Genomic DNA, 16,082 nt, shown 5'->3' with positions numbered 1-16,082 from the left:
CAAGTGGAGGGGTCTCAAAGGCCATCACTGGAGTGAAAGCCATATCCACCTGCATGAAAACGCATGTGACTGTAGAAATGTTTGATCTAAAAGCCAGATATTTCTAATTGTGCACGTTCCTTAGATTCACACCGACTAATAGAATCTCCTTTAGTTTGGCTTTAGCCTTCATTCATATGCATCATGCGGTCATCTAAAATAGGCACACTTACATCAGTTCCCATTTAGGATCTTGGCAGATTTGATTGAGGGGTGTCTTTATAGATATCTAGCAAATGTTCAATCATATCAATAATTTAACTTCCTAATGAATCACTCAAGATGCACATTGGATGTTGGTATTCAGAGGTGCCTCATTTCTGAAGGTTTTGGCAAACATTACGTTACTACCATACTGCATCACATTCTTTTAGAGGCAGACATCCCTTTGATCAAGAGATTGGTCATCAAAGCAGATATGTTCCTTGGTAGCCTAATTCTGATAATAATGATCATTGGAATAAATGCTTGTCTGATCATAGGATTCCTTTAACTGAATTAATGTTTGGTTGTGTCAAATCTGGCCCTGAATCAAAATATTTCCCACCAATAGCCACCAAATAACCTTGATTTTAGATGTAGTGCCATTTGATAACGGCGCATCACATCAGAGTTGACCCTTCCACCCTCCTTGTGGTGCATTTCCAGCTTCAAGGTTTGAGCGGTACAAACCACCTCTTTGGCTGTGGAATATAGTAGAGTCATACAGCATAGAACAGGTCCTTCGGCCCAACCTGCCCACGACAACCAACATACCCATCTATATTAGTCGCACCTGCTTGCAGATATCCTTATAAACCTACCCTATCCATGTACTTGGCCAAATGTATTTTAAATGTTCTGATAGTATCTGCCACAATTACCTCCTTTGGCAACTTGTTCCATATACTTACCACTCTTTGTAGTAAAATTCTGCCCCTCAGGTTCCTATTAAATCTTCCTGCACCTCACCTTAAACCAATGTCCTCTGGTTCTTGATTCTCCTACTCTGGATAAAGGACTCTGTGCATTTACCCTATCCCTCTCATAATCTTATATACCTCTATAAGATCACCCCCTCATCCTCTAGCGCTCCAAGGAATAAAGTCCTAGCCTGATCGACCACTCCCTATAGCTCAGGCCCTCGAGTGTTAGCAATATCTTCGTAAATCGTCTGTGCACCTTTTCCAGCTTAACATTTTTCCTATATCACGGTGACTAAAACTGAGCACAAAATCCAAATATGGCATCACCAATGTCTTGTACAACTGCAACATAATCTCCCAACTTCTATACTCAGCACTCTGACTGATGAAGGCCAATGTGCCGAATGCCTTCTTGACCTGTGAGGCCACAGTAATTCTCTGGTAGATAACAAGCTGGATAGTGCCCGTTACAGAACCTTTCGTTAAGATGCAAATTACTTAATTGGAAAGATATCAATTCTGAAATGGACTGTCAGACATTTCACTCATGCAAAGACACTAGGGACTCTTGAATAGAGAGACACAAAAAGCTGGAGTAACTCAGCGGATCAGACAGCATCTCTGGAGAAAAGGAATAGGTGACTTTTCGGGTCGAGCCCTTCTTGAGACTGAGAGTCGGGAAAGGGAAACGAGAGATATAGATGTAGAGAGATATAAAACAAATGAATGAAAGATATGCAAAAAAAGTAATGATGACAAAGGAAACAGGCTATTGTCAGCTGTGTGCTCGGTTAAAGGAATAGAAATGTGGGCTTCAGTGAGCAATGTTGCAGGAAGCCTCATTGGAGAGCTGGGACACAGGAGGTTAGATTTTGAGACAGAGTTTGGATACTGAAAAGATGGAGTGGTGGGCTTTTCTAGGAGCATAGGGCTGCTGGACGGATGGTTGAATAGGAAGTTGGAAGAATGACCTTGTGTGGGAGAGTTAGTCACAGGAGCAATGTACTTTGATAGAGAACTTTGGATACTAGAGAAATGGATATGAAAAGAAGAGTCAAGGTTCCAGAGCAAAAAATGACCATTGGGTCCTGTCCTTAGACTTGTAATCCCTTTATCAAGATTCCAATATAATCAGCTGCCAGCTGAGTTTTAATTGAAGAACTATTTTTTTCTAATGTTTTTCTGCATTATTCATTTTCAGTCACTAGGTGGCATAATGCCACTTTGTAAATGCAGTAATCCATTCAAAAGTAAAACACAAAGCGCTGGTGTAACTCAGCGGGTCTGGCAGCATCTGTGGAGGAATGGACAAGTGATGTTTCAGAGTGGGATCCTTCTTCAAACTGAATGTAGTAGGAGTAAAAAGCCAGAATATAAAGGTGCCTACCACAGTACCCTTCACTGCTTTGCTCATCAAGAACCTACTACACCCCTCCCAACCCTTCCGAATTTGGCGGAAAGTTTCCGCTTTATCATTTCATTTCCGCCATTCCGATTTCGCCTCACATTTTTCCGCGAAACACTCGGTAATTACAACTTGTCATTTCGGCCACTATAGGTCGTTAGAGGGTTCAGCGAGAAATCCCCCCCGCCCTGGAAGTCTCCCCAAAAATGTGGCACCTAGGCTGGGCAAGGCAGCCAATCTCAACCTCATCGAGACTTCCATGGCCGATCGGTGGGTTGAATTTGCAACCTGCGGCTGGGGCTCTGGAACTCCAGCCCAGCTGGAGCCGGCACATCTATCCCCATAACCGACTTCCTTGGCTGGCTGAACCAAGAGCGCCAGAAAATCAATGGTGGAACTGTAATGAGTAAATATTAAATTTGAGTGCAAGATTATATAACTATATTAATTAATTAAGACGGGGTTAAAATATAAAACACAGCAGAAAAGTCAATTACCACCTTTTAGGGCTGATTATCAATTAATGTGTGAATTTACGTCAACAAGTACTTCCGTATGCTTAGTCAAGTCGCATATATCAACTCTTTCTTCATAACTTAGTCATACATTTTATGACCATTGTTCTTTTATTCAATGCAAAGAGAATTGGGATGTGTAAGGAAAAAGCAAAATAGAAAAAACAAAAGAAAGCAATTTTTTCTTTGTGTTGCAAAAAGTATCTCTGTTCAATAACCTTTCTATAAATAGCAGAATATACTCATGATAGGCCTGACGTACATGTAGTCCAAGAAGTATAGACTGTTGGAAATAATAGTCGTTTTTCACACATGAATGTAGTATGTGCATTTGGCGTGCATAATTTTTTGCTGAAAAGTTGAATTTTGATGTAAAATTCTGAATTTTGGACATCAAAATTATGAATTTGTAAAATCAAATGTTGGGAGATCTGTTACTATAAAAATATTCAAAGGCTTGAACTCCAATGCCCCTTGAGAAAGAGTTTGAAAGACTCAGAGCTTCACCATTACCTGCAATCATTTAGATAATATACATTTTTAATTTTTTTACCAAAATGGGCAGTTTCATATTTTCCCACACTGGTCCATTTGCTAGATCTTTGCCTACACTTATCCTCTTTATGTTCCTTTTTTAGCCTCCTGCCCCCCTCTCTCTGTCTCTGGAACAGCCTTCAAATGGACAAATCTCCCAAATCTCTCCATTGGTGCAATTCTGGCCTCCTGTGCCTTTCTGCTCCCTTCATTACACCTTTGGCAACTGTACTTTCAGCTTACTAGGCACTAAACTCTGGAATTCTCTCTTCAAACTTCTTTGACTTCCTTTATAAACATCTTTGCCTATCTGTCTGAAAGATATTCTCCCTCTCTGATTGAGGCTGACATATTTCATCTGATAACACTTCTTGAAGCACCCAACTGACTTTTTAACTACATTAAGTTTGTTATTTCAATGCAATTTTTCTCATCTACAAATTAAAACTTGAAACCTTTGGACATGGGTAATAGAAATCTGGAGCAATCTCTCTCAAATATAAATGCTCCATCAATTCAGAGTTCAAGGAATAAATAGATATTTGTTGCATAAATGTGTTGAGTGGTTTAGAAATAAGGTGGATAAATGAAATTGAAGTGCAGAGCATCCAGAAATTTGACTGAAAAACAAAACTGAATGGCTTAGCAGTCTTGAAAACACAAATGGCCATCATGTTTGTAAATTGTGTTAGTTCGCAATTCAATCCCTGTCTTTTGTTGCTGTCTTTAAAAGTATGGTTTAGGACCAAGGCAGTTCTTGTTAACTGCTCAGCCTGGCAGTGCAATGCCAAAGTCATGCATGTCACTTCTAAATATGTTGACAAATCTCAGATAATATAACTATTAGTCATCTAACTTGCTTTAAATCATTGCTTAAAATGTGAACTATGTTTTCTTTGTCATTCTCCCACTTTTCATTTTTTTACCTTGTCTATCTGGAGGCACTGACTCCTGCAGAAGCTATAGTTCCACAGAAGCTATAAACAACCCTCAAAATCTCTTCCATGTGCTGTTGCTCTTGTGAGAAAAACTGTGAATAAGCTGTTAAATCAAAAGAGCCTGTTCCTGCTCTAATTCAATGCGTTTCCCAACAATCACCTAGGTGAGATAAATTATTGGAAGCAATCCAGAAGCCTGGAGACTTCTGGAGAGATTTCATTCTCCCACCAGTGTAGTTGGGGAGGCCAAATTCAGGTAATTAACATGTGCATTGAGCATTCAGAACTTCAACAGTGCTGGGCTACCTTCCCAGTACATGGAGAGTTAAGGATGGCCAAACATGTTGGCCTGGCCAATGCTACCCACATCCATTGAATTAATTTCCTGACAGCACACTGATCTCGGAAACGTTTATGATATGTTTTTATAAACAGGCTACAAAAATTCCAGTGGTTAAACATTACTTGCCAGTTTGTGGCACTGCAATTTTGGACATTTCATTTGGATTTTGTGTCTAATTAAATTTAATACTTCCATCAGTTCAGTGTCAAAAATGACCCCTGGCTCTGTAGCGAATGCTGAACAATATGTTGTAAATGGCATCATTTTATTCTACATTTAAACTGCAAATTTGTCCATTGTCAAAATAAAGAAAACAATCTGTTTAAATGGCAACTTTCAATGCTCCAGGATGGTCCAAAGTGCTTTTGAAGTGCAGTTATTGTTAATTTGGTACCACTCCAGATCTTGTCCAACACAGTCCTTTTCAAGTATATATCTTGTTCCCAGGGTCAAAAATGTACATGTTCATGATCGTGGTTGGGTGACATCTGGGGCTTGCGTTCGTGCATGAGAGACCGTGCAGGTTTCAGAAAGCAGTACACAGGTTGATGGCACATTGGCACAGTGAGAGCTGTTGTCCCACAGCTCCAACAACCTGGGTTCAATCCTGGCCTTAGGTGCTGAGTGTGCAGTTTGTACATTCCCCCCTGTGAGTGTGTACTTCCTCCCAACATCCCTTAGAGAGGGGATTGATTGTTTCATTGGCCACTAAATTACCCCTAAAGTGGAGATGAGTGATAGAATCTGAGTGGTGGGGGGAGGTGGGATAGTTGATGAAAATACGAGGAGAATAAAAAATGAGATTGTGCAGAATTAGAGTAAATTAATACTTGATGGTCGGTGAAGTCTCAGTGGGCTGAAGGGAATGCTTCCATGCTGCCTGATTCTCATCTCCAGGTCTGTTGCCAAATCGAGATACATTCTTAGTGGAACTGGTTTGTGCATGATTTTGAATGCTAAGACCTTCTGTTTGCTTGATCCAGATTCCGGAGGTGATTGATTTCTGCTGTGACTTCCTCGTTTCCTGGATTGATGACGAGAACATTCTTGAGTTGTACAGATTGGCTGAGCACTATAATCTAACACAGTTGAGTGACAGAATTGACTTTCACATTCTGGAAAACTTCCTGAGTTTCAGCAAAACGGAGACCTACCGTCGATTGCCCCTGGCCAAAGTGCAGAGCCTGCTGAGCAGTGATAAACTGCATGCAAACTCTGAGAACGATGTCTATGAAGCTGCCTTGCTTTACCACTACACGCAGGAGGAGATCGAGGGAGATCGGGTTTCCTTGCATGACCCACCAAAGCTGCTGGAGATGGTCCGTTTTGCGCTGATTGAGCAGCAGACATTTCAGAAACTGTACAATCGACTGAGCCCTTGTCCTCTGAAGGAGGTTCTAGCAGATGCCCTGGCCTATCACCATAATGAGATCCTTCAGCCTGTCCTTCAGACACCACAGACACAGTTGAGATCAGAATTCAAGTGCGTGGTGGGATTTGGAGGGATGTACTCTCCCCAGGATGAAGACTTGAGCGATGAAGTCAAGTTTCTGAGCCCATTAAGCCAGGAATGGCGAACGTTAACCCAGGCACAGATGCCAAAGATGTCAAACCAGGGCATTGCTGTTTTAAATAATTTTGCTTATCTTGTGGGTGGGGACAACAACACCGCAGGGTATAGAGCAGAGGTGAGCTGCTGGAGGTATGGCATCATTTCTATTTCTATTGTGCACCAGAGAATACATTTTAGTCAATAATTTGTATATTCTGACATTGTAATCATTCATCAGTTATCAACCAAATGTTCATGCTCTTGCTTCTCTATTCCTTCTCCTTTTCCTCAAACATCCCTCTCTTAACTGGTTTTCTGTAATGACAACAACATCCAGTCGCATGCACCTATCCACAATCTGAGTTCATCTGCCTTACCCGTCAGACGTCTCTTGTGATGAGATTAAATTATTTTTTCTTGGCATTATGTTCGGCAGTCATTGTGGGCCAAAGGGCCTGTTCCTGTGCTGTACTGTTTTATCTTCTATACCACTAATCACAGGCATTGTATCGGAAAATAACCCTCCGCTTTCAATTTCTGACTTTCTTGCACCAAGCCAATTTTGTATCCAATTGATTAGCTCATCCAGGATCTCATATGAACTAACTTTCCAGGCCAGAGGTGAAATGGAGAAAACAGAGTGACAGATATGGAAGAAAGAGGAGGTGAAATGTAAAACTGGAAAGAGAGGTAAAGGTGGAAGGGGACAGGGGAGAGTCGCAATCTGACCCACTGAGTTCCTCCAACTGCTCTCTTTTTTTTGCTGCAGATTCAGGCATCTGCCGTCTCTTGCACCTTCTCTTTTGCTCTTAACATAGTGTCTTTTAAGATTCTTCTTTACTTTATCTGCCAAGGATACCTTGTGTCTCCTTTGTGCCCTTCTGATTTCCTTCTTAAAAGTCCTCCTACATCCCTTATACTCTTGTAGGGATAGCTTGATCCAGGCTGCCTACATGACATATGTCTCCTTTATATTGATTTATTCACAAAATGCTGGAGTAACTCAGCAGGTCAGGCAGCATCTCGGGAGAGAAGGAATGCTGTCTCCTTTATATGACCAGACAGTCAATGCCCCTTGTCAACCAGAGTTTACTAATCCTGCTAGCCAATATGTTGGCCTTGATATCTCCCTTTCTCACTTTTAAAAGCTTCCCATTTGCTGATGTCCCTTTAATTGCAAACAGCCTCTCCCAATCGACCTTTGCAAGTTCACTTCAAATGCCTTCAAAATTAGCCTTGCCCCCACTTTAGGGTTTAATGTGTGGACCAGTCCTATTTTTTTCCACAACTATTTAAAGACTATTAGAATTATGGTCACTGGTCCCAAAGCACTCCCCCACTGACACTTCAGCCACTTGTCCAGCCTCATTTCGTGAGGAAGTTGAGTGCTGACCTCTCACTTAGTAGGGCCATGTGCATATTGCTTGAGAAAACTATGCTGGACACACATAACAAATTTTGCTCCGTCTAATCCCATAGCACTTTGGCAGTCCCAGTCAATAATATGGAAGGTAAACTCATATTCTATTACAGTACTGTGGAGTACAATGCTTCTGCCACTAATCTCCCAGTTACACTGTATTACAGGCTGTGGAGTACGGTGACCCTACCGAGTCTCCCAGTTACTGTAACCCAATACGTGACCGCCCATTAACGTTGTATTACAGGGTGTGGAGTACAATGATCCTGCTCCCGATCACCCTGTCCTGCTTTACTATGGGTTATGGTGCCATGTTAACCTGCTCCCAGTTCTTCCATTTTAATGGAGGTGTAATACAGTAAACCTAGTCTTGCTACATTACTTGCTGTGGAGTACAGTGACGTTGCTGCCAGCTCATCCAGTTCTGCTTCATCACAGTCAGTACCATCGTCCTTTTCACAGCTCTTTCAGTTGTGGTGTTTGTCAGGGTGTCGTAAGTATCTCCATAATGATCTTCTGTTTGTATCTTCTCTTGTCCATAAGCTTTGTGTCTTCCTCCTCAAACATGATTTAATCAGAATTTTTAAAAATCGGGCTTTACAAGTGAATTTGCTGTTTTTAACATTACAATGAGGATGTATGTTGTCTTATAATATGTATGTTTATGGTTAGTAAGATGATATACTGTTAAATATTTCAATTATCTCATCTGTTTTGTTTTTATTATTCCTGAATTAACATTGCTTCGTCTCTTGTTTAAAGACTTTTCAATGTACATTCTTGATTTTGGCTTTGAACAAGCTACATTTCAATGCATGTGATGTTTACTTTGGAGCATTTGAACTGCTGTGACTCTGCCGTTGTTGAAACTGTTGTGTTATGAGTTGAGTACTGTGGTAAAACTTCACAGTAGTGAGAATTTTGTTGGCTTAACTCCCGTTTTAAGGTACGATCCCCGGCACAACAGGTGGATGAGAATCCAGTCGCTGCAACAGCCACACGCTGACCATTGTGTGTGTGTAGTGGGCGAGTATCTCTATGCAATAGGAGGCCGAGACTACCACCAGGAATTAAATGCAGTGGAGCGCTATGATGCCCGGTTAAATTCTTGGGAATATATGGAACCACTGAAAAAAGAGGTATGTACAAATTTATACTGTCAAAGATATGTAGCTGTGGACAGGTGTATTATTTCCGTTTTGGTATTATACTCTGTGGGGAGCAGGGCTTAATGTATTAGTTTAGTTTAGAGAAACAGTGTGGAAACAGGCCACCCAATCCGCACCGACCAATGATCACCCTTACACTAGTTCTATCCTACACACTAGTGAAAATTTGCAAAGCCAAATAACCTACCCGCACGTCTTTGGGATGTGGACGGAAACCTGGGCACCCAGAGAACGTACAAATACACAGGGAGAATGTACAAATTCTGTTCAGACAGCATCTGTAGTCTGGATGGAACCCAGGTCTCTGGCACCATAAGGCAGCAACTCTACCAATACTCCACTGTGCCAACTTATTCCTCATAGACACGCAGAAGTGAAATGTCTCGTCAAGTCAAGTTTGTTGTAAGTCAAGTAAGATGAGGTACAGGTACAATTAAAATCTTGCAGCAACATCGCAGGCACATGCACTCAGACAACATACAAATGCGCGAATTATACAAAAATTACACTCAAATTCTACAGGGTAGTGAAAAGAAAAAAACGGAAAAATAAGATGTTATTGCAAAACATATTTAGAAAACACGTCCCAAGTCAATGCTAGAACAAGTGGTGATCAATAGTATTCCATTTTCGAGGTAGGATTAGGGTTCGGCATGTTAATTCAAGAATCTGATGGTTGTGCAAATGTAACAGTTCCTGAACCAGTGATGTTAGACTTCAGGCTTCTGTACCCCTCCCTGACGGTAGCAGCGAGAAGAGGGCTTGGCCTGGATGGCTGTAAGTGTTGGAGGGGAGTGTAAGGACAATGCTGAACTGGGGACAATCAGTGTCTTCCGGTCCACCTTGACTTTCAGTTGTGAGTAACCTTGGGCAAACATTCATCCCCTGGGCAAGGTCCTAGCGAGGACAAAAGGATAAAGTCGTCTAAGTAATTGTCATATGCACAAGTACGGTGTGGTACAGATACAATGAAAAATTGCTTGCAGCAGCAAAACAGGCACGTGGGCTGAGACAACACAAATTATTCTTTCTACAAGACAGAGAAAAGGAAAAGACTGCAAATAAAACCCCATTAATGCAAAACACAATTAGAAAGTAAGTCCATAATAGCGCAAAAGGTTGTCTGTAATGTCCCATTATTGCAGTAGAGTTGTGCAGGTTGGCTTAAGAACCTGATGGTTGTAGGAATGTAGCTGTTCCTAAACCTGGTGGTGTGGTATTGAAGCTTCTGTACCCCCTGCCCAACGGTAGCAACAAGAAGAGAATATGGTGGGGAATCTTCATGTGAAGCTACCTTCTTGATATAGGTGGAGGGGACCCTCAAACCTTTCCAGGCTCAGTACCTGCTCTATAGTTCTTAATTGTGGCTCAATAGTACTTCCAATACTTTAATTTTGTCCCTGACTAGGTCTGTCCTCATCACAAAATGCAGGATGTTCCCAATTCAGCTAATTACAGCCCAATTACTGTCTATCATCAGCAAAATCACGGAAGCCGTCTTTGAGAGGTCTTACTGACTCTCAAATAATCACAAATTTTCTGGAAGTCAGAGCTCCTCACTTAAACCGTTTTAGGACCATTGTGCCAGGACGTTGAGACTATCAAAGCCAGCGATTAAATAGATCTGTCATCTGTAGTTTGAATTACCAACCTATTCTGAACTGTACTACAGTTAGAGCTGAAGGTTACCGTCTCCCTCAACATCTTAGCCTCTGTTTTTTTTCCAGTCACATTTTGTAGTTGCATATGGATATTGCAACTCTCCTGAATGATATTTTCTCCTTAACTCATCTCCATCATTCATCAGCCCAGGAAAGTAGGCTTCTGAGTGTTCAATAAGTGATAGAACGCACTTATTTGGTCCTTACCCAGCAGCAAATGATGCTTACGGTAAATACAATACATTGAAATGGTTCACATGACTGCTTGATCTTAAGGTAGTCTGCTGTGCTCCTACATTATTTCTCAGCTGCTAGATGTTTCATTTGTATTCCCCTCTGTACATTCTAGTTCAGTTCAGTCTAAGAACCACAAGATGCATTCCAGGTCATGCAATGTTCTTTCTTGCAAGCACTTCCCATTGTGCTTACTCTTCCCCAATGATGGAACTGCCCCGCATCAGCAAGTTGAATGGGGTTTCCTTACCACAAGCATGACAGCAGATCAGGAACCTGTCCCCTCACCACCCAATTAGAGGTGGTCAGTAAATGCCGCCCTCCGAGAGACACCCTGAACCCATGAATAAAGTGGAACGCAAACCCCCTGACATGCTTTTCACCTAGAACACAGGACACATAAGAACTTAAACAAGTAATTAGGAGGGCTAAGAAGGGCCATGGCAAGTGTTCTTGGCAAGTAGGGTTAAGCAGAATCCCAGGGCATTTTATGCACATTAGGCGCAAGATGGTAGCTAGGGAAATGTCAAAGACAAAGTAGGTAATATGTCAGGACCAAGGGCAGATGGAGTTTAATCCTGAGAAGTATGAGGTGTTGCATTTTGGGAGGTCAAATGTCAGGGGAAAATGCACAGTAAATGGCAGGAGCATTGATTTCCAGAAGGATCTTAGGGTGCAAGCCCGTAGACTTAAGTGGAAAGGGTGGTTAAATAAAAGCATATGGTATGCTTGCCTTCATCAGTCAGGGCATTGAGTATAAGTCAGGAGGTCATGTGGTAGCTGTGAAACATTTTGGTTAAGCCTCATTTGGAGTATTGTGTGCAGTTCTGGTCACCACACTTTATGAGATGCATATTTGGGACAAGATGGTGTGAATGATTCAGATACAAGTTTAGCAAACAAAGTTCTTTTGTTTGACCAGGTTCATGTTGCAAATAATCTGCATTGTTCTTTCTTCATTTAGTTATATGCCCATGCTGGAGCAGTGCATGCAGGGAATATATATGTAGCCTGTGGGAGAAGTGGCAGAAGTTACTTGAAGGAGCTGCACTGTTTCCACCCAGAAACAAACCACTGGGAACGAAAGGCTGATGCCTCAGTAGAACGAGCCTGGCATGGAATGGCCTCGGTCCAAGGCCAACTTTACCTTCTGGGTGGCAGCAATAATGCTAATGGTTACAGACAGGATGTGATGCAGGTGAGCTCTGTGCAAGGAGAGAATAGGAAGTGGGGTTCTTCCTGCTTTGTAGAGTGTGGGAAAGAGTTGATGTCTAGTATTTATCCATATGTCACTGGAAAGGATAGTTTCAAACCACCGCGGGGGGGCTTCATGGATAATAAATTCCAGCTTTTCCATGAGGATAGTTATGCCTTTTCTACATCTTCTACAATATCGGCCGCTCCTTCAACTTCAAGGCCCGTCCTCTGAAATTCCTTCCGTCCCTAACCTGCCCCTTCTCTGTGCTTAAAACATATTCTTCTAGCCAAAAAACACAAAGTGCTGGAGTAATTTGGCAGATCAGGCAGCATCTCGGGGAGTCGTGGTCAGGCGATGTTTCGTGTTGGACCCTTCTTCAGATTTGCAATGTTTCCAGAGCTCAGTTCCAGTGAAGACTGACCCAAACTGTTACCTATCCATTTTTCTCCAGAGATGCTGAGTTACTCCAGCAATATGTGTTTCTTTTTTGGTAAAACAGCAACCAGTTCCTTGTGTCTGCAAACTTGGCACCTCCCTCAACGTTTCCCAATACCACACATTTTATTGATTAATGGTGACTATTTAAATGTAATGTCTATCCAAGCTGCACTCAGTGGTGACCTACTGTGACCCACTAACCAGGCAGTACACTGCCTGGCTCAGCATGGATCCCCAGGACCAGCATTGTATGGTTGTAGGTGTACATGTGGTTATAATAATAATAAATTTAATAATAAATTTTATTTGTCATATGTCATATGTAAAAGGTAAAAAGGCAATATTAAAAATAGGTAAAAAGACAATATTAAAAATAATCAAAATATATGATTTGAAATGTGTTTATGAGTTCAGAAGCCTGATGGCCTGATGGCAGAAACTGTTCTTAAGTCTGGTGGTACGCGCAGCCATACTCCTGTATGGAGTAAAGAGCATCTAATGCAGTGCTGATGACCTGGAATATGCATACGTTGTGCTCACTGAACCAACCTTTCATACTGTTTCTCCTTTGTGTAGGTTTCCTGTTATAACATTGAGCGGGACCAATGGTCGACGGTGAGCGAAATGCCCTTTGGGCACGGAGAGCCAGGTATCGCCACCTTGGACAACAAAATATACATCCTGGGTGGGAGGTCACATGACCGCTACACCCGCACAGACTATGTCCACATATACAATGTGACGGATGGCTGCTGGGAGGAAGCCCCAGACATTGAAGGTGCCAACTCTGGCATGTCCTGCTGCGTCCTTACTATCCCAAGAAGGCTGGTAGAGGACTGGGCAAATCCTCTGCCACGAAAGCCAGCTCAGCGAGCCTGCCGCCGCCGTGCCTACATGCTTCCTGAACTGGTGGGGCTTTCCGATTTTGAGGAGCTCAGTTCCAGCGAAGACTGAACCCGTTAGGAAGGTCACACTGTCCCTATGGAGATTCACTGTCTCTATCTGCTTTTCCCTCCCGTTCTTAACTCTGCTCCTGAAGGGTCTGGGTTGTCAATACTTGCTGAGTAGACCTGCCTGCTGAAGGAGGTTGATATGCAGGGGAACATGCCATTCTTCCTGCCTCACCCCCACCATTCTCCTGTTGAAGTGGCCATTCCTCAGGGCAAGTCTATTCAGCAAGTGTTGACAGAATGCAGGAACACAGGGACACCGCTCCCTCTGAATCTGCTTCAGTCAGCATGCTGATTTACACATACTGTAGCACAAAACCCAAATTTCTGCTCCACGTCCCAAATCCTCTCCTTTTCTCAGCTTTATTTTTCTCCCCAGGACAAAACCCAACTAACTCTCTCCATGTTGACCGTGGCACAGCACTAGCACTTTTACCCGAGTGATCAGCTGGTGGGTCCAAGTCCCACTCCAGAGTTGAACACAGTACAAAAAGAATGTTGCAGCCAGAGGTGCCACTTGTCCAGTTAGATCAAGACTGGAAATGTCCTCAGGAGAGGGTATGACATTCTCCTAACAGATGGATGGGAATAAGCTATGACTACTTTAGTACAGGAGGATTCCTCGCTGTACAATGGCCCACCCTCTTGGTGTGCTGAACCTATACCGTGTGCAGCAATAATTTCCATTCTGACACCAGGCAAGCATCAGCCACTTTGAGGTGAAGTTGTGCATGGAAGTATCTGCGCCTGATTCTCAGAGACCACTGATCACCGGCATAGTTTGTGCTATTTGTGCACAAAAATCGTGCTGCAAGTCCAATCTCTCAGCAGTGATTTGGTTGTTATTACAGCTGGGAGCTTGCTTCATTTTCTGCTCAGCACCCTTTAACGACAGCGTGTCTCACTGGCTGCAAAGTGGTTTGGAGATTTTGTTACTTCTATATATATGCAAGGTTTTTTTAATTTAATTGATTTATTTTTTATACGACTCCTCAGAGGAGGGCCGCACTTTACACAATGGGCCATCATCCAGTTTGTTTTCCAATGAATTTGCAGTGATGAGACTGGTGATGTGTACTACTTGGCTGTGTTTAATAAACCCAGTTCCCCTAAAAATGAAAGAACATTCTAATTAACCTTGATGCTGATTTTCAAAGTTTCTAACTTAGTTACTGTCACTCGCATTCTCCCCCATCTCTTCTGGTGGCTCAGCATCTGTTTGCCTTGAATCTGTGAAGTGCCTTGGGATGTGCTTCCATGGTCAAGGTGCCATATAAATGCATGTAATTGCCAACATGTTGCGTTATACTCTTAATTTATTGACCTGTAAATTGTTTATGATCAATGAGTGCACTATTTATGCTCAATTCATTTTCAAAATTTGTACTATCCTTAAACCCCCATGGTACATTTGGAAGAAATCTTCAGCATCTCTGCAAACGCATCAGTTTTCCTGCATCTTTCAAGAGTGGTATGAATTTAATGCCCACCTCACTTAACTGCTGCAAACCAACGCTGTGAAGTAACCAACAAGTTAATAGCCAGTCATGAAGTTTGACTGACTCATGCCAAGAATTAGTTGCATTAACTTTCAAGATATTTACTAAATTTCCTGATGCAGTCTCAACTGGAAACACGGACAGTTCCTTCCTCTCATAAATACTGCCCGACCTGCTGAGTTCCTCCAGCAGATTCCATCTGCAGTCCCCCTGTGTCTGCTAAATTTCCAACTGGCCGGCTGATCGAGGGAAAGAACAATATCAATGAGGAAAGCTTGTCTGATCCTGGGCGGAGTACCCCAGGCCTGTGTTGTTTCTGAAATGTTGCACGTTATTTGGAGAGAGCTTGTTAAAGTGTATCAAGCCATGAGCTCTTGAAGACGAGTGAAGGAAATTCAATATGGAATCATGAAGCTATTGCAGAAATGAGGCCATTCAGCAAACTTTCCATTCAGCAAACTTTCCCTTCAACAGCGCAACAGTTTCATGTAATCAAAAACTGCAGTCGTATTACTTTTAAGTAACTTTTTTGCTGCATGAAATACAATAAACAAAACTTTGTATGTTTAAATACATTTTCAATCTGTCTTGCTGTTTCTGATTCTTCAGCTGACTTGGGAAAGCGGTGTGTTCCAAAGATGTTTAAACTCCAGGAGTGATGTGGATGGGATTTGTGCATTGGTGGGAACCCATCCATCAGCAGCTCAGGGCTCCACTCAAAGGATTATCCCTGTTTCTTCAGGCTCTTGCCGACTACAGATCTCAGCTTATTACACTGAAAGCAGTCCTCCTTCGTGCTGACAGGTTAGACGGCATGCTGCCCGGTCTCCTCCCACGTGACTGGAAAGCACCCTGCTGAATTTTAAAGTGCAGTCTCTATCACTGGCCACTTTAGTTTTTGCTACTTTGCTATGTTCTGATTGGCTGATGCTTTACTTGTATCACAACAGGAAATAATTCAATTGGTTCTAAAAATGTTAGGAAGTCCAGAAATGATAATAAACATAGCACAAAAAGTAAGGAAATTTGTGTTTGGTAGATTATTTCTTTGTTGTATCAATGCTTCTTGGCAATAAATCTTATACCGTTGGAAAGCCTGTTTATTTCCCTTTTAAATGGTGCCACATTTGTAAGGAACATGCATTTGTGGGATGAGCAGCAGAGCTGAGTATGTGGGTTGCGCCCATGAAAAATCTGCCAAATCTTCTCTGCCAATGCCAAACAGCTTATTCTGCCATTGACTCTTGTTCGGTGTTGTTTGGTGGATTGGACGATTGAAGTC

The 16,082-nt window shown here is 42.3% G+C and overlaps 1 protein-coding gene across 4 annotated transcripts in view; it reads left to right on the top strand.

The window, feature by feature from the left end:
- klhl22 (kelch-like family member 22) overlaps nt 1-15,556 on the top strand; it is a 28,761-nt gene extending 13,205 nt beyond the window's left edge. For 2 of the 4 annotated variants that reach the window (XM_078421343.1, XM_078421344.1), the window contains exons 4-7: nt 5,663-6,381; nt 8,598-8,790; nt 11,680-11,913; nt 12,928-15,556. In XM_078421343.1, the coding sequence (XP_078277469.1) occupies nt 5,663-6,381; nt 8,598-8,790; nt 11,680-11,913; nt 12,928-13,305 (1,524 nt within the window). In that variant the 3' untranslated portion in view covers nt 13,306-15,556. The remainder of the gene's footprint in view (nt 1-5,662; nt 6,382-8,597; nt 8,791-11,679; nt 11,914-12,927) is intronic. The other 2 variants (XM_078421342.1, XM_078421345.1) reach the window with 1 other exon arrangement.
- Nucleotides 15,557-16,082: the final 526 nt, after the last annotated feature.

This window comes from Rhinoraja longicauda, chromosome 25, assembly GCF_053455715.1.
Source record: "Rhinoraja longicauda isolate Sanriku21f chromosome 25, sRhiLon1.1, whole genome shotgun sequence".
In the NCBI taxonomy this organism is placed as follows: Eukaryota; Metazoa; Chordata; class Chondrichthyes; order Rajiformes; family Arhynchobatidae; genus Rhinoraja; species Rhinoraja longicauda.
The sequence above is the reverse complement of the archived record's forward strand: the minus strand, read 5'-3'. Positions and strand labels throughout refer to the sequence as shown.